Below are 18,576 nucleotides of genomic sequence, written 5' to 3'. Positions count from 1 at the left end.
CAGGCTGGAGAAAAGCCTTTACACTGGGGGTCACCTGGGCTGCTCTGGGGGCTCTTTGATGGCAGAGGCTTCTTCAGAGTCCCGCGACCACTTTGCAAACGTAGGTGGTTGCGCAGGTGGGGTTTTATTTGCATGCCTGGCTTTTGTTTGTGACAGTATGCAAATACGAGTGTCCTGCACCTCCAGATAATGACAAGGAGTGGAGTTAATTTTTAAGGAGAAGCTGTATAAGCACGGCACTGTTAAAGTTCTTGATGTAAAGAAAGTCACCAATTCACAAAGGAATTTGATTACCTCTATCCATTATACACACACAGTGAGTGATCGTGCTACTAACCATCTGTCATCTATTTCATTTGCATCATCAACACCTGCCCTGTTTATCTGCTACATTCTTTTCTTCGCTGAATTCTTACACTGCTTTAATAAAATACAGAAATGTTATTGTTAAAAACCAATTAATTTACAATCCTCCATAGAGATAGTATTACTTATAATTCAATTTAGCTTCTAATGACCTGCTTTCTTGCAAAATGACTTAATTCTAGTGTCAAAGATTAGTTATTAGACATTACCCTGCTGCACCAGTCATGTACTGCTGAGACAGGCAAAGCAGCTCTAGGTGTCCCTGGTCATTAATCAGAACTCGGAGACATTTTCCCTTTAACTCATTACAGAACCTGATTTCACCTGCCATTTTAACTCTTTGCTTTACAGAGTATTTGGAATCTACCTTTCCTTGTGTTTTTGTATTTTGGGCCTTCAAGGGGGAGAACAGAGCTGGAAGTCTGATCGCTTTGGAAAAAAGCTGTCGTTGCCCACGCTTTCTGCTGACCCTCCACTGAGGAGTTCATTTTGCATCTCAACCGTTATGTGAATGGGGTCTGAAAAGCAGTACTTGCTTTTGCCTACATCAGTTTTGGGGAAATTAACACAATTGGATTTTCCACATAATTATAGCACTGGGTGTACTTTCCTTCTTATTACAAGAAACGGTATTATAAACATACACCACAGAGGCTGACCTGCTTCCACGTGAGTGCCTTGGCAAGGCAGCTACCACTAGCCACCTCCTTCCTCGGCTTCACAAAAGACATCGTGAAGCAAGTGGCCAAATCCAGTCAATTCTCACAGCATCGGCTGGCCTCATGGGCATTCACAAGAATAGCTGGTTTTGCAGTTCACACATTGATGTTTCATATAGAAAATCTTATGCGCAGTCTAGGGCTGGGTCAAATTCTTCTTTCTCACTATATCCTGGGCAAGGGTTGGCTTTTCTTACTCATTACTGCTATGGCTTCTTCCTCTTTCTCAAGTGACATAGCACTTTACTGGGAGTAACCCTATTTGTGGGGCATTTATAGACTGATATAACAGTAAGGATGGATTTGATCTTTGGAAAACAGTCTAAAGCACTGTTCTGTGTCTTTGGGTTTTTTTGTTTCTCTGACACATGAGAGAAATACCTGCCATTAAATTAAATCCCAAATCTTTAGAGCATTTCAGCAACAAAGGGCATAAAACTTACATATACAAATGATTGGGTTATATATAGAAATTAAACCTTTTAAACAATTTATGACAACTTAAGCTTTTGAGCAATTACACACAGAGTATTTTTAAAATGCATTACAAAGTTAAAACTTCAGGCTCATCAAAACCCATGCATGGAGATGGCACAACCGGCAGGATTTAATATGGAAAAGGTTATTTCTTCTATTCACAGCCAAGTCTATGTGCTGCAGTACTACTTCCAATAAAATCTTATTTTTAGCATGTTTAAGTGGTGCAGCTTAGAGTGGGTAAAATTTTTTATTGTCCCCAAATACAGTCACTTCTGTCTTTCGAAAACTGAGAAGTTACCTAGTGTTATAAAAGGCAAATAATGTCTTATCTGACTTCTTGACAACTGCATGCCATACTGGAAGAATGAGAGATGCTCATTATTTTCCTAAAGCACAGGAATTGGCTGTACAGTGTAGGCTGACGAAACTTCAACAGCTGTCTTCTAAGAAGCAGGTTTTTTTTCACAATAGTCTATCAAGGGACATGTGAATAGTACACCAGACTAACTCTTAAACAACAGGCATTCTTACAAATGATCAAACTCAGCTATGAGCGCCTAAGAATAACCTCCTTTGGATGGCAGGGGTGGGACGTTGCTCTTCGCATACTGCAAATGCTAAAGCCGTACATAAAACATTTTGCTGGGTGAATGCTCTGTTTATATAGCTTATAATATTTGCAGACAAAATCCATCTGAAACACTAATATCTTAAATACCGTGAGGATCAGCTCTTTGGACAATATGGTAAATCTCTTTGTATGAGCATCCTTAACAGCACTGCTTTCCAAATGATATAGACTTATTGCTTCAATCAGACTAATAAATAATTCACATTTCTAAATGGTTTCTACACAGGGTGATGGAGCGTTGTGGTAGGGTAGGAAACATCCAGCTAGAGCCTAAAACGTCTTCAGACATAATCCTAAAATAATCCTGTTTTCAAATGGTAAAAGTTCGTGCCTCCTGCTCAGGCAGCACATCATCAGCATCCAGATCAGGAGTTATGCCAAACTAGCTGTAATCTAATATGGAAATGAGATGTTGGCCTTGATATTGTGTCATTCTTCTGAATGGGATCACCTGCACCCATACCTCCTAGGAGGAAATTTCAAACAGAGTTAGCTCCTTAAACCTTCTAATTAAAATGAGAAATCCCCAGGCTTCCATGACTCAGCCTCAGAAAAAGATTATTAGGAATTTAATAGGGAAAATATCGCATCTCAGACCATCTGTGACCCAGTGCTCTGTGAGAATTTAAAGAAAACTGGAGGGAGGAGGTGCACGCTCCAAAGCACACTCTAGGAGTACTTTGTTGGAGCTGCAATAAATCAACATAGTTAGAGTACAGCCTTTTTCAGATTTAATTACTGTTACATAATTATTAGCAAAGCAGTCTCCTCTGAAACTGTAAAACTCATTACATCAAAAATCCCCAAGCTCCTGATGGAATTTATGAACTAGTTACTTTCTTCCTAGCTCTGGGAAAATGCAAAATCCCAGCATTTGGTTTTGTCTCCAGCAATTTTTTAGTGTGCTGAGCTACTCTATTCTTCTTAGTTTTGGGGAACATTCCCTATTTGCCTTTTTTTTATTATAAAACATGTTCATTTTCATTTGTTTGCTTTTCTGCTCCTGGCACGGAATCTAGACATAAGCACTTGGGGACAGATCCCCTTTCCCCCTCGCTGAAAGGGATTCGCATCTCATTTCCTCCATCACTCTAGTAGCTACTGATTGAGCTAAAGTACAGATTCCCTCATGGAGATGCCAAAGAACAAAATTTTCATTGTCTTTTCCCAGAGGTTTTGCTGTGAATACACAGCTTTAAAACCTGCCAATGATCTGAACAAATTGCCACCAGGGAAGGCCATTTGGTGTCTATATCAAGCAAGCCTGAGGCCAGCCCTTCCCTGACCATTGCTGCCCAGTTTGAGACTGCTGACAGCTGTCTCCTGGCTCTCCTGTAGGATAGCGGAGAGATTGCACGATGCCTTAATGGACAGGCTGACCCTTAAATCCATGACATCGCCTCATAGATAGAAGTAATAAGAGACGTGCCCTCAGAGAGGGGAGAGTGAACACGTGAAGAACGGTAATAGCAGTGACTGCTTTAAGGTCCTGTTATTTCACAGCTGGTGGGGCTGGGCTGAGCAAGCAGAAAGGTCTCATCCCAACCAGGTGAAAACAACTACAGCAATCCTCCCTTTCCTACTTCCTCCCTCAGCCAGGAAATTGTATTTCTTAGCAGACCTTGTGCTAGCATAGCCCCACTATCAGCCCTGGGAGGTACTCCTAAAGCTAAACCTGACTTTAGTTGCTTGTGAGCTCAGGAGTCAAAAGTCTAGGGAAAGCATTGTAGTATGTTCAGGGGTAACTCACAGATAATCAATGCTTTTGTGCTACAGCACAAAGCTGAAATTGTATTTACCTGCTGAAATTGCTGTGATAATATCATCATCAGATAGGAGACTACCCTGCTTTTTCTTGAGCTGCTCTGGTAAGTTTGTGGCATCAGAGAATAACTGATCTCCCTGTATTAACCCCCTCCAAAATATGGCTTTGTGCTTGTATAATTTGACTTGCTCTTTCACATAAAATTGCAAATCTTATGGCAATTTTATAGATGCCCAAAATTTCTTGGCTTAATCCAATTTTGTTTACCTGTAGACATAATAGTGAGGTAACATCTTGACCCAAGGTTTAAAATAGTGACTTAGAAAACTTGAGATACTGAGCTACTCTGCATCAGGAATATTTGGATATTCACTTTTGCTCTGCATTTAATATAATTTAATTATCCTCACAGATATTTCTCTTGGTAGATATTACAGGTTGCAAAATAACAAGAAATCCATGCAAGACAATAAAATATAACTTAATTTTGCATAACATTTTAATGTGATCTGAATCCTAAAATGTTTAATAGAGTTAAATGATACATTCATAATACCCCAAAAGAGAGATTAAGGAAGCAAGCAAGAATGAATAGGAGCCCTCTTTCCAAAAAGACAGCTATGGCTCAAGGATAAGGTTGTGCATTTCACACGGCACCAGCTGAAGTGAAGTTTCCTGTGCTACATTTCTGGTAGACAATAGATGAACAGATGGTTTAGAGAGAAAGAGAGAAGGATAGAGACAGTTTGGAACTAGATTTTTAAATGAAGGAGGAGTCAGGAGGGTTTAATGAAAATAGGGTTATATGGCTGATTTAAAAAAAAAAAAAATTTTTTTCTTTTCTCCCCTAGGAAAAAGCAGTTGCTTGAAGTAGGAGAGGCAGGTCTTGAGGAGATCATAAGGAGAAGAAATTACAATAGTTAAGGTAAGAGGAATGAATAGCATAATCCTTGTTGGTGGGCTGAAGAAGAAAACATTGTATATGAAATGGAAGATAAAGACAGGACATGAAGATAATCCTAGTACCATCCATGGAGTTTATCTGAATTGCAGAGAGCTTTGTCTAGATCTAGGTCAGGGAGAGAAGAAATAAGTGTCCTTGAGGGCTGTCTCCTTATCTGAACAAATATTCTTCTGAAGCATCTCGCTGGAAAATTGTACTGAGATTATTTTCTTGGGCATGTCCTTACTTTGTGAAAGATGGGCTCAGGATGTTTATTGGCATGGAGACAGAGAGTGTGATTTGGGTAGTTATGTGGGCCACTGGGTAAAGCATCAGACTGAGGTCTCAGACAGTTGAGCAAGTTACCATAGCTTAATGAGTTCCTGTGTAGCAGCTGAGTTGAAAATATAGGGTAGCACACACTAATTCAAACTATTTTCACTGGGGCTCAGCTGATGCATGGCAGCCATTAAGCCAAGGTAGCTCAGTTATGTGTCTGAAATCTGATTTAAGGAACCTGGGTTCAGCTGAGTTCAGGAGGTAGGTCACCGGGCTTCTGCTCACTTCATAACTTCTTTAGGCAACCGTTTCATCTTGTTTTTTCTCATGCATGTAGCAGCAATAATGGTGCCAGCTCGCAACTGTGAAGTGCTTTGGGGAAGAGGAGAGACAGAGGAGGGGAAAAAGGCGGGGGGAATGCTGTAAGAGCAGGATGTTTCTATTTGGTTTTGGGTAGAAGTGTGGAGTATGTTGAACTTTGGCTGATTTTAATGCGAAGTTTTCATGCTTGTTCTCATTAATACCTGAGTAAATCCAATGGGTTTAAAGGGGCTTTGCTGGTATAAATGAGGGCAGAATCTTCCCATAGGGACCTAGCCTTCTGTTGGTGAGCATACATAACCTCAGCTGAGATTTATCACACTTCCTGGGAAGTGCTGAGGGAAAAGCAGAAGAATCAGGAAATGTGCTTTTTGCTTACCACTTACTCTGGGTGTTTTGGAAAGTATCAGGTACCCCTATCTTCCAAGGAAAAGTGCACAAGTGTCCCTCTTTTTAAATACTATATGCTTTTAAATCATTTAATATTGAGAGGTTTGGTTTCTCCCTTGTTTGAAATGAAGGTGTTCCCCTGTGGAAGAATTTTTATTGTGTCTTTGTGTCGTGATCATAACATGTGGCACTCCAGACAGCTATTCTGCTCAGAGCTGAAAAACACCAAGCATTTCCTTTAATACTACCAATAAACATTTGTGTTATTTTTTCCATAAAGTGGTACTCTAAGCATCGTGCCAGTTCTCCAAGTGACAGATTCTTTTGGAGGCAAAAGTATCAGTATTTACTAGTTACCATAAGTATTTCCAAACAATTTAAGAAGCACAAAGTCCTAAAATATTTATGTATGCACATCAGTTACAGTACTCTGCTACCATTTATTGGGCAGAACGACAAAATACATGTATCCGTTACGATTGCCGTGATAATTACTTGAGGGAATCGCTCCATAATGAAAATTAAAAATAAAACCGTAGTATTGTGTACAGTGATTAAAAATTTGTGGAATGATTTATTCTACAGTCATGGAGGTGGTTCATATTTCAAAATGTTTGATCCAGAAAATTAATGTCTTGCTGCAAAAATGGTCAGTGTATTCTTACAATAACACCTTTAGAAGTTGCAAAGGACAATGCTTCTCACATACTTGCAGTCAATTTCCTGTCTTGCCCCTTCTGTTACAAAGAACTTTCAGACAATAAACTCGCAAACTGCTACAAAAATCATCTCATATCAGTGCTGTGTGCATTTACAGTGGATGATAACGGGGAAGAGCAGAGCAAGAATCAAAGATCTTGGTTTGGGGGTCCTGCCTCATAAGGATAGGCAGCTTCTGCCTAGTTATTCATCAGACTAAAGATTTTCAACAGAGCTGCGCTAACCCCCTCAGCTACTGCTTCTGGGCTGGCAGTAGCAGCTGTCTCTTACCATTATGCCCGGAGGAAGCAATGGCATTTGCCAGCAACTCCCTTTGTGTCTAACTCATTTCCTACATTCTCTTCTTTCATTTGCATAGTCAACTGGTCCTTACGCCTCAAGAAAATCAGGAGAGCATCTGAGGAATAAGTTGTTAGAAATGGAGTTTTTAAACATCACACCAGGAGGTGCATGCACAGACCTCATTATATTCCCAACAGGTCTGCCAGCTCACGAGAACATAACACACCAGAGAGAGACTCTCTGTACTAACAGTTGACAGTACTAAAATAAAGAATGCAGCTCCCCGACTCCCTCCCATCTCAGGAAATCGTTGTGTAAATGCAGTGAAATATTTCTGTAAGCCCACTTTCCATTGTGATGCCCTTCTGGTGGCCAGGGTTTATTGATGTCAGGAGTGCTAGAAAGAGTAGGACTTAAGTTATAATAGGCTGCCTGCTTCTATTGTTCTTCCCTCCATCTGTCTCCCTTCTTTCACAGTAATTTAGCCTGGGGTTGTCCCAAAAGCGTCAGTTAGAAATTAGTCAAAATAACCTGAAATCCTAGAAGAGGTTAGATCAGAGACTTGTTTCACTAAACCTCTTCAGAATCAGGGCTTCAGCATTGTTCGTGCTTTGATCTCTGATGGTTTTTCCCATCTGTGGTTAGCTGGGCTGCAATGGCATGCTGATGCCTTTGCTGCCCAGGAGAGATCTGGAAAAGATGTTTTCCAGGTGAGGGGCTGCGTTGGCATCAACCACTCTGAACAACAAACAGCTAATGATGCCTCAAAGGGGTCTCTGATAAATAACAGTCATGAAGACCCTTCCCCTTCTCCTTCTTTTTGACTAGCCCAGTGGATGTTTGGTAAGCCTGACCTCCCAGTTCTGGGTGGTGTCCATGCCTTTGTTAGGTGCTTTCAGGCTGTTTACTTGATGTACTGTGATCTCAAGATGTGAAAGGCTCTCTTTTGCCCCAGCCCCATGCCGTCTTGTTCTGAGTTTGGATATGACTGGGGCTGTGCTTGATGCGGTTTCCCAGCTGTAAGTGGAACCCAGGCACAGCTGAACAGTGCTGAACCAAACCAGCTGCTGACTTATCGAACAAGTGGCAAGGGTTCAATCGCAAGTGCTGTTAATGAAAAAAGATAATTCTGTGCCTATGATTTTGGCCTTATTCACTGTTGACCTGGTGCCGACCGCTATGCCACAGCTGATGCCAGCTGCCTGTTTGAAGCAACAGAGAACGCATGTTGGGAATCTCTGACAATTTTATTAGCAAAGCTGGTCAGAAATCTTCCAACAAAGCAAAAGTACTTTGAAATATCTTGGTTATGAGAGAGACTTCATTGGGTAGGTTTTTTGGAGGAGGGGGAAGAGGGATGGAATGAGTATTGCTGTGACCTGTGTGGGCTTGCAGCTTAGTGACTAGAGCTGTGGCATGGGATGCTGACATCGTGGCTTGCTCTTATTTCGAAAGGGCTCAGTTTATTGCTCTTGCTCTCAGTCAGGCAATCAATCAATCAGACTTGAATCTAGGGGCATAAATCCACTGTAATCACTCTTTAGTGGGCTTTGTTAGGACATGATGAGCCTGATGTTGCTGGAGTTTGGTGTGGTCTTAGTGCTTGAAGAAGGTGAGAGACAACTGAACAAGCACTGACATTCATTCAGAAATGACAAGGCTCTGCAACAAGCCTATTGAAAATGAAATGTATGTGCAACATACTGCCTTTATCTAGTTGATGTGTTCAAACTAATCACAGAGTATGCACAGCTCTGGGTGTGCTGTGCAAAAACTCAGCAGTACTTCACTGAAACCCAACCTATATGTTACTGTCAAAATTTAGGCTCTTTGGTTGTTTTTAAGCTTTGTAGTCAATGCTGAGGTTGTATCATCTTGTTGCTATGTTTTGGTTCTGTTGGCTCCAAAAAAGGTACTGGATGCTCAGTGCTTTTAAAAAAATTTGCCTTCATGGTCAGGAGGCTGAACTGGTAATAGCAGTCTGACTGTGGATGCTATTTTTAGAAACGCTGGTTATTTTTGTAGTTCCATGAATGCATGTAGATATTCCTCAGTCTTATGTAGGATATGATAATCCCAAATGGTGTTAGTGCTTTTGGACCTGTTTGGACAACTGTTCTGCCTATGTAGGAACCATCTAGAACCAACTTTTCTGCTACTAAGCACAAGCTGACTTCACATGTCTACAGACCATTCTGCAAATGAACCTCTGTAGTGACCAGGGAACCTAAAATTGAAGCCATATGGAAACTTACTGTGCATATTAAATTGCATGGAGCAGTGTTAACAGCATTTTGATTTGTGGCTGCAAGTAATAAATGAATTATATTAATTTTGTAGCTGCAAGCTAATTTCTCCAGAATTACTTTTTAATAACCAGCATCATGTTCACTGGTAAGATTTAAATACATTTAGGAACAAATCTGAGGATTTTTTTCTTAAAAAAAAAAATTAATGCTAGATTATCATCTGAGACTGAGTTTGTTTAATAATTCTCTAGATATTTCAAAGTAAAATGTCATATAGCAATTGAGGGATGGAGACCAGATTACCTATACATGATGCAGGAGCTGGGGTAAATCATCGGTGAAATGAGTAAACTAAGCAAAGACTCTATGTTTACTGCTACCTTTACACATACTGTCCTGCAGGAGAGAAGGGGCAGGTATAACACTGATCTGGGATATCTGAGCACAGGAGTTATCCCTCCTTGTGTGCAGTCCTTGCTTGCCAATAACTTATCCTTTTTGGAGGAGGAGTTGCTTCCCAGACATCTCACAGGTGACTGTAAGAAGGCAAAGGATGATGGTGAGTGTATACTTGCAGTCTGGGATTGCTAAAAATGTGTGCGGTCCTGTATAAAATACCTTTGCTTATGCCTTGGCCCATTAATAACATATTAAATATATTAATACTGCTGCTGCTGGTGTAATTTTGCCAAGAACAGTGCCTAATTTAAAGGGAGGGCACATCCCAACACATGGATATGAGAAGAGTGTAGGGAATATGACCACAGCAGCAGTGAGATATTGCGATCGGCCAGCTCGTACTGTTAGCTTCTCATGGAGGCCACTAGGCACAGCTTAAATGAACCACTGAAGAGCTTTTCCATAAGGCTGTGCCTGTGGTAGAGGCCATTACTCATGGTGGAGTCACCATCTTACAGAACGCACTGACATCTGTGTGAGTACCTGAGGGTATGGGGAACCCATGATTAAGTAAGATGTGGATGTATTGTACAGCAACATATCTCCTCTAGGGCATCTTTTGCAGGCTCAGCTGTTGTGAAGTGCCTGTTAATCCAGCATGAAGGCTGAAGTAACTGTTATGGGGTAGATGACCTGCTGTGCAAAGCAACTGCATCATTCAAAATGGGGATAGACAGAGTTGTAGCTGGTACACGCTTGCTGTCCAGGCAAAGCATGCCAGCACCCCAGCTCAAGTTTAATGTACCTGTCTCTGAGGAGGTAACTATCTAAATTTGTTGTGACCACAAAGTTGCCTTTTTCCCCACAGAAGCCAAGTACTGCCTTACCTGTGGTTCCACCGGGCGCCATGGTGCATCCTGCACTGAATTACTCTACCCACTAGGAAAGCTGTGGTCGTACTTCTGGTGGCACTTATTCGCATCCTGTGTCACTTGTTATGTTGTGGCTGTTTTTCCATGTTTACAATATTTGTCATTCTGATTTCTGGGTTTAGTTATCTTAAGCCTCTCCTAAAAAGAGAGTGTGAGATGAGGCACCGGGACAGGGTGATCCTTTTAGCTCAGCTTCTATTATTTTGTTGAATAAGGGAAAAGCTGTGTGTGTAGAAAGAGTAAGAATATATGAAATTTAGGAGTTGAGGGAACATGGTGGTTATGATTAGTATGAATCCATGGGCTGAAAGTCTGTGTATTTAAACACCTGGGAACTGGTGGCTGGACATATTGACTGGCTATTCACTCACTGTCTTATCACACTCATAAATTTTGTGCCCTTTTGGCATCAAAATCACTGTAACTACATGCATTCAGTCAAATGATTTCCCCACTTTCCAATGGAGACCTGCAGAATCTCCATTCCATGATGGGTGTGAAGTGAACCAAAATGGTTATTATATCTATTGTGGGGAATACATTTACTTTTCTAAAGTAATGCCTGTTATCAAGACAAAGATGCCAAGCACAAGAACAGCTCTCTTTCTAAATCCAGAGGGAAAGGGCTTTGCATCGTGACTGACATGGACTCTCTCTCAGAATTTAGGGATGGAATCTCAGTTGCTTAATTATTAAAATTAGCAGGAGTCCTGCTTCTGCTGTTCTGTGTCTGGACAATGCTTTTCTTTCCCACATGAGCTTCTCCTGGTGTGGGGCAAATATCCACTAGTATGCATGTGGGCTTCCCCCTGGATTCTGAGGAAGATCCCATCATAGTTTCTTTGTTTGCAAGCTGTCTGCCCAACAGAAATGTCATTTCAGTTGCATCTAAGCATTATGCATCTGCTCATGTGGCTGTAAATAAATAACGTAGTGGATAAGGCTATGTTCAGCAGATACCAGATTGGATTCTAAATCACACGGGAAGCTAAACTCCCATGGAACAAGAGCAGACCCAAAGCCCTCATGTTCCTGCTTTCAAGAGTACAAAATTTATGTTGTAATCTCTGATTTAGCCTGGATTCTCTATCTGTACAAGGACGTCCAATTCAGTTGACTATTATAATTTTCATTTGCAAACAGAATGTCCAAGCACTTCAGAATTTATAACCTTTTATGTGTGGGTATACTTATAGACCAGGAAATTTCATCAGTTTGAAAAATACTATTTCACATATTAATCAACTCCAATAAAAAAACCCAAAAAAACCTTAAGGAAAAAAACCAAACCTGCTTAGTAATTCTCTACAGAAATGCAAAAAGCCCCAACCAAACAAACAAACAAAAAAGGAGCCCTAAATATCAGAAAGTACACTGGGGTGTGTATGGCGATACACTGAATATCCTAGAAAAATGATAAATCATAAAGGTTGCTTTTCTCTTCCAATTTTATTATTTTTTTTAACCTCCTGAAATAGTCCAGAATTTCAGCTACAGCTTGATCTGGCTTGTTTCTATATGGTCTGTTCTACATACATGGTGTCCTAGAATTAAATAGCGCAAGGCGCAGTTACAGGGATAAATGTGGAAGTCTAAGAAGCTAGTGACAAAGGAAAACAGCCAAGAGAAAACAGTGCTTTGGGGAAGAAGGAGGAGGAAGGCTATTTACAACTCTGTAACAATCTTTGTGGGTGATGCCAATTCAAAGCCAGTTGTGGGTCATAGATGCTCTGCATGGCAGGCATTTAAAAAAAAAAAAAAGAAAGAAACATTTTTTTCCCAGAGCTTTTTTGCCTGTGAATTTGGCTTTCCTTTCCCTTTTCCTAGCTCATTCTTGCACATACTCTGGGGTGAGGAGGAAAGCTCTGCAGGAAAATAGGCCATACTCTTGGCACAATGTGCAAGAATTTTGTGAGACTACTTGCTCAGGTCTGATTGCATGGCAGAGAGGGCTTGGGAGTGTGATTCTGCATGGAAGCCCTGTGTACGGTAGTTAGATTTGTATCAGTGAGACACGACAGGTCTGCCCTTGAGATTCTGCGGTGGCACGGTGCCAGCTGTTCGCCACGCTGATCTGTGTCTCTCCAGAGCAAAATCACAACCTGCTGCCATGGTTCAGCTCTGGGTCAGACCCACAGCCAGATTATTGAGGAGTGGTTTTTTCGGTTTGGTTTTTTTTTTTTGTTTGGTTGGTTTTGCTGTTAATTTGGAAATTGCTGAAATATTGTAAGGGGAGCTGCTTTCATGACAATTCAGCCCAAAGCAGTACCATCTCTGCTACTTGTACATCAAAAGCTGTAGGATTTGGGTACCAGGATTAAACATGCTTTGACCTTGGCTATAGACCACAAAATATAACCACAGGCTTGAGTTAAGCTAGATTCACAATCTGAAAAACAAAACCATGCAGCTACTTTTTAATTTAGGCAAGGATTATTTGCTTTTTCAAGGAAAGATCCTGTCATGTGTTTCACTGGGATTTCGTTCATCTTTATTGATGGCATTTCACTTAATTTGCTGCCATTTGAGAGCCCTACAGGCAAAGGGGAGAAGAGAAGAGTAAAGTAGGGGTAAAAATAGGAGAGGGAATTGCTAGTATAGAGAAAACCTGCTGTCAGGTTTGTGCCTGTGCAATCTCCATACATTTTAAAAATCTTTGTGCAGATAGCTATGAAGTGAAAGAATGCAGACAGTCCCAAAGGGAGCACAGCCAGGATGTGTCCTAAAACGAGGATATTCCTACTGTAATGCAGAGGAGCTTTGAGATCTCCTCCGAGCTCTGGCAAAGCAGTCGTTACTCCTCCCTCTCTTTGCAGTCACACTGGGATTTGTAGGACTGCGGGGCAGAGGCCGCTGGCTTTAAATTTTACTCCTGATGAGGGGGTTTTTTGAGACGGAGTTCAGAGGTAGAGCCTAGTGCTACCCAGTCCATCCTACTCGGTGATTACTGGTGAGCCCAGTGTTGCAGAGGAAAGGGTGCAAACCCTGCAGTACGCTGCCATGCCTCCCACCCATTTCCCAATTCAGGCACATCCCTGTCTTCAGCAGGGCTGGCTGGAATCCTGGAACATGATGTTTAGTTTCTTTTCCAGCATTTTTATTAGTAAAACAAATATTTATTTTCCTCACCCTGTTCTGACATCTTTGGACATCTTTTTTTATGCCCTAATGTTGGAAACAGGATATTAGGTCAGGTGGATGTTTAATCTGAACTAGTACAGCCATTCTTAAATAATTAGTGTATTTCTGATACCATAAAAACATACAGAGCTCTTTAAAAATCACACTAAAATGTTACTCTGGGAAATAATAAATGGCAGAGAGTTCCACTGTGTAACAAAACCACATATGAAATAGCTTTTCTTCTGCCAGCTTTGGGGTTCCCACCTCTAAAATTGACAGAAGGTTTCATTACTCTTGTGCTAGAGGACAGGGGAGAATAGAAACTTCTCACCTAATTTTTCTGGAGCAGTTGCTATTTTACATATTTCTATCCTCAAGGAAGTGAAGGCAGTTAAGAGGAAAACAAGGCAGGCAGAAATGAGCAGCTTTGTTTTGCTGTATGAATGGGGTTGGAAGGAGATGAACCTTATAAAACAGAGATTACCAGTAAAGAAACCCACTGGTTTTTATTCCTGTGAGTTTAAAGCACCAGAACTTTCTCAACTCTCAGATTCGTTCCCTAAAATAAGGCAACTTCAAAGGCTTTTATAAATCATGTCAGAGCTTGGAGCACCTTATGTTCTGTGACCGGCCAGCAAAGGAGCACAGAAATGTTTGTCGTGTTCATGAAAGAGAAGGTATGTGAGAGAGCCTGCTCTCAAGGGAATCCCCTACCTCCATATCTCTAAATAATCCATACCTCCTAGACAGGGATTGTCAGGGTTTTTTTATGCTGTCTCAATATTTTTCTATGACTTGCTCCATTATTTATTCTGGACTGGCTTTCCAATTTGCAATGCCCTGAGCAAGCATGGTGCCTGCCTTGAGCTACCAGAGGGGGAATCTGGCTGCGAATTGCCTCCCCATCTGTCGTGGAGTGAGCGAGAAAGATCCGAACTGGCAGGGATGGGTTTTTTTTTCCCCTTTCCCTTTGCTTCTGCTGCCAGAAGGGGAAACTGGAACTGGCCCATGAGTTACTGAGTTAATATAGGGCCAAAGAGCTGGAGACCCCCAGACTGCAGAGCCTGAAGTCTTAGCACCCCTCGGGTGCCTGCTGAATGTATTGCGGCAGGCATTTCCTTCCCTTGGTGCAGGACTTTACAGCTGCCTCCTCGCTTTGCTCTCTACTTATGCAAATGCACCCTTCCCCTGTGCAGCAACACTGCTCTGAGGTGCTCAGCTAACTTTCAGCCTCCCGGAGAAGGGTCCTTTTACAAAACTTGGTTAGATAAGTTTGCTGCTAGTGCTCAGTGGGAGGGCATCTCCCCCCCTTCAAAGGATCCCCTGTTTCTGGACCCACTTGCCTATAGCTCCTTGTGATATATTAGTATATCTCAGCATCTCTTTGTGTGAAGCTGTGCCCAGGACTTCATACTTTCTTTTCCTTGAGTGGATTCTTCCCCCTTCTGCTCTCTCCTGTCACCTTTCCATGCTTTGCTGAATGTCAGCTAATCCTGAATAACAGCAGAAGCAATCTATTTTACCCTCTTCTCTTTTCCCAAACCCCTCCTATATTCAGTGCAAAACACCTAGCAGTCAGCACCATCACTTTTCATCCATGGCAGAAAACTGCTGCCTGTACCTTCCACAGTTCCTGACCCTGAGGAAAGGTGGGATAATCCTGAGCCAAACCCCCTGAACTGTGGCTCAAGACTCTGCTTCAAAAGGCTCTATTTTAGGCCTGATATTTGTGTCTAGAGAGGGTGATGTTTGAGCAAAACTCCATGTCTGCCTCACTCCCTCTGCAAGCTTGGAAGCATTTAGACCCTGATCCAAACTTTGGGACTTGTTACCCCTCTCCAGGAGCTGGGGTAGCCTGGTCATATTTAGAAGAGGTGAATGTCAGGCTGCTGTTGTCCTCAAGGAGCTGCAATGCTTGATGGGACAGACAGTTTACAACAAGTCCCGCTTGTGAAATTAGGCAAATTATCAGGAAAAAATGGCCCATCCCCTCTTTGTCAAGCTGCATACTCGAGTGAGGGTCTGAGGTTGATGTGTCATTAAAAAATGGTGACCCAGGCTGTGATTCAGCCAGGGGTGTCTAACTGGCAGGTGGAATTTGCACTTTTTATATAGTTTTTTTTAAAAAAAATTATTCCCTGCTCATTCACAGCATAGCGTTTTGGTACTTCAGGTGGATGCTTGTTGGGTAGCTGCTATTTATCCCTCAAAATCAAGAGGTCTTGCTCGCTTGCACATCTAAAAGCTGTTGGTTTTTAGCTGAATTGTTCATTCTTTTTGTCACTCGTGTAGCTTATTGGGAAATAGCTCCGAATGGTTAGAAAACAAGCGAGGCTCAGCTGAGCTCAACTCTGTTAAGGTGCGAGGGGCCGTGCAGACTCCTGTGCAGCTGCTGAACTAATGTGGGTTGCAGATGCATCTATAGTTTCCTGGTGCTGTTTATGAGCCAAGACTAAGTTTAGCAATGTTCAGGGAGTCCTTTGCTCTGCAGTTTTTACGCTTCCCGTGCTCCTGCACCTTCCACAAGCCAGAGCTGGAGGGGCGGCTAGTGGCCTGCGTGTCTGCTCGGGGCCCTTTCCCGTATGAAATTCGGCATTTAGTTGAGCTATAAAGTTACCTTCTTCCTCTAACCTGTGTTTCATTTCGCACGCAGCTGTTTCTGTGATATTTTGGGTCCGCTTTTGCTGCATCGCTAATACATCCTTCTGAAAATAGCGCGAGGTTCGCCCTGATAATTCATGGTTTCCATCCCCACGCTACAGGCGGATGGGGAAGAAAGCTGTGTAGGCAAGACCAAAGGCAGCTGTATACTGTGAAATAATAAGTATCAGGCAAAATACAGTATCACAGCTAATAGATGTATTTTAAAAGTGGAAACATCTATGTTTAATTGCATTTAAAGTACGTAGTGAGAAACCACAGTTATACATTGTTATAACAAACCTTTACATCTGAAGTCAGAATAATACAAAAAAAAGTGCTGATTATATATGGTTAAAATAACTGAGGCAAAATTTTGACAACATCTTCTAAAATATTAGCATGTGCCCCCTGCCAGCAACGCTCTAAAGGTCAGGCTGAATAATCTCAGTGACAATCACTGGTTTTCCTTCACTTACCCAAAAACAACAACCGAAAAGACTGTTTTGTTTTCTTTTTTTGTTTTTTTTGCATAGCTTTCAATATTGCTGCACTCTCACCTCTGCATATTGCAAGCCCATCTCAGTTCTGAGATAATTTCTCTAAAGTTCTGAATATTTTTAATCCAGTTCTCCTCAAATACATAATATATACTTTCTACCAATTATAAATACATCATTTTAATTTGATTTCAATAACATGCATTTGTATAATTACTGTACAATCAAAATAGACATTGACTTTACACAGTGTGTATGATTTTATTTCAGCGATATTGTTCAGACACACTGCTCAACAAATCAAGCAAATAAGGAAATAAAAAGAAAAAAAAGGAGGGGGGGATAACCTCTGGGAGGAAACAGAATCTCACAGTGTTTACAGACAAAAAAACGAAAGGAAAAATACTTATCGGAAAAAGGGTTTATTAATACATAGAAAACCCCCACAATAGTTGAAACACACTTTAGGAACTAGTAAACACGTTAAATAGAGTTGTGCCAATTACGCAGTGCCCAAGCATCTGCTTGCTCTTAATTAGATGGGGAGGTGAATGACCACTGTTTATTTTCATTTTCCTCATTAATTATGAAAAACTGCATTTAATTCATCTTGCATGGTGAGAGACTGGCTGCGCAGATGTAAGTCGTAAGGGAAGTGGCTCTCTGTAGGCAACCTGAACATAGAGCTCTGCCCAAGGGGACCCCTGGGTGGCACTGCACAGTAATGCATGCCGTAATTGTAATTTTTGCCATAGTCCAAGCTTTCTTCTTGCTTCAGGGAAAATATCCCATTATAGTTAATTGGGGGAGGACTTAAGGGACCTTCAAACTGTGGGCTGGCACACTCGGGGGAAGTGCTTTCATAGAAGGACTCGTAAGCGCTGCAGTAATTGTAGGGTTTCATGGACTTGGAGTTGTCGAGAGTCCCGTGCCCCGGGGGGGTGCCAAGCTCAGGGCTGTGGTAGGGGGGGTAGAAGGTGGAGTAAGGCGAGCGGGCGTGATGAGCGCCTTCGCCCGCCTGGCCCATCAGGAAACTTCTGGCATTCAGCTGCAGGCATCCCGCCACCAAGTTTGTAGTTGGCTGGGACAGACCCTTGCACAAGTTTTGGACGAAGGTGAGCAGGTCGGGTCTCTTGCCAATTCGCAGGATTTCAGAAAGAGCCCAAATGTAGTTCTTGGCTAGTCTTAAAGTTTCTATTTTGGACAGTTTTTGTGTTTTAGAATAACAAGGGACCACTTTCCTTAAATTGTCCAGGGCGTCGTTAAGGCCGTGCATCCGGTTCCTCTCTCTAGCGTTGGCTTCTTGTCGCCTGAATTTGATCCTTTCCATCCTTATCTTGCTCGTCTTTTTTTTCCGAAGGCCCCTTCGCCGAGGCAAGCCATTCTCATCCTCCTCTTCTCTCTCTTCCTCCTCCTCCTCTTTTTCTGTGTCTTCTCCAGGAGATCTTTTAATATTCTTTCCTCGGAGCACGATCTGCTTCGAAAAGCTTTCTGGGTTCTTCATTTGCTTTTGGTCATCACTTTCTCTGGAAAACTTTCTGCACATCTGGGATTCTGGCATTACAACAGACTCATCAAACGGTAGTGTTAACATGGTTCTATAATCTTAAGTTACCTGAAAGAATGCCAGCACAATATTTAAATATTTCCATTTTCAAAGTTTGCCGACTTACACACACATCCTCATGCACCTTTCGTGCGTCTGCATGCACGCTCTGTGTATATGAGCGTGTGTGTATATATAAATGCACAATTTATATTTTTTTTGCACAGAACGCCAGTTGCAAATGCTGTTTTTAAAAAATAAAAGCTGTCCAGAATTTTAAAATCACTCGAA

The 18,576-nt window shown here is 41.8% G+C and overlaps 1 protein-coding gene across 1 annotated transcript; it reads right to left on the bottom strand.

Annotated features, from left to right (window-relative positions):
* Positions 1–17,319: 17,319 nt before the first annotated feature.
* On the bottom strand, positions 17,320–18,333 carry NEUROD6 (neuronal differentiation 6). Its single transcript, XM_009480152.2, has one exon. The coding sequence runs from the start codon at positions 18,331–18,333 to the stop codon at positions 17,320–17,322; it is 1,014 nt and encodes a 337-aa protein (XP_009478427.1).
* Positions 18,334–18,576: the final 243 nt, after the last annotated feature.

This window comes from Pelecanus crispus, chromosome 2, assembly GCF_030463565.1.
Source record: "Pelecanus crispus isolate bPelCri1 chromosome 2, bPelCri1.pri, whole genome shotgun sequence".
NCBI classification, from domain to species: Eukaryota; Metazoa; Chordata; class Aves; order Pelecaniformes; family Pelecanidae; genus Pelecanus; species Pelecanus crispus.
This window is presented reverse-complemented; position numbering and strand designations above follow the sequence as displayed.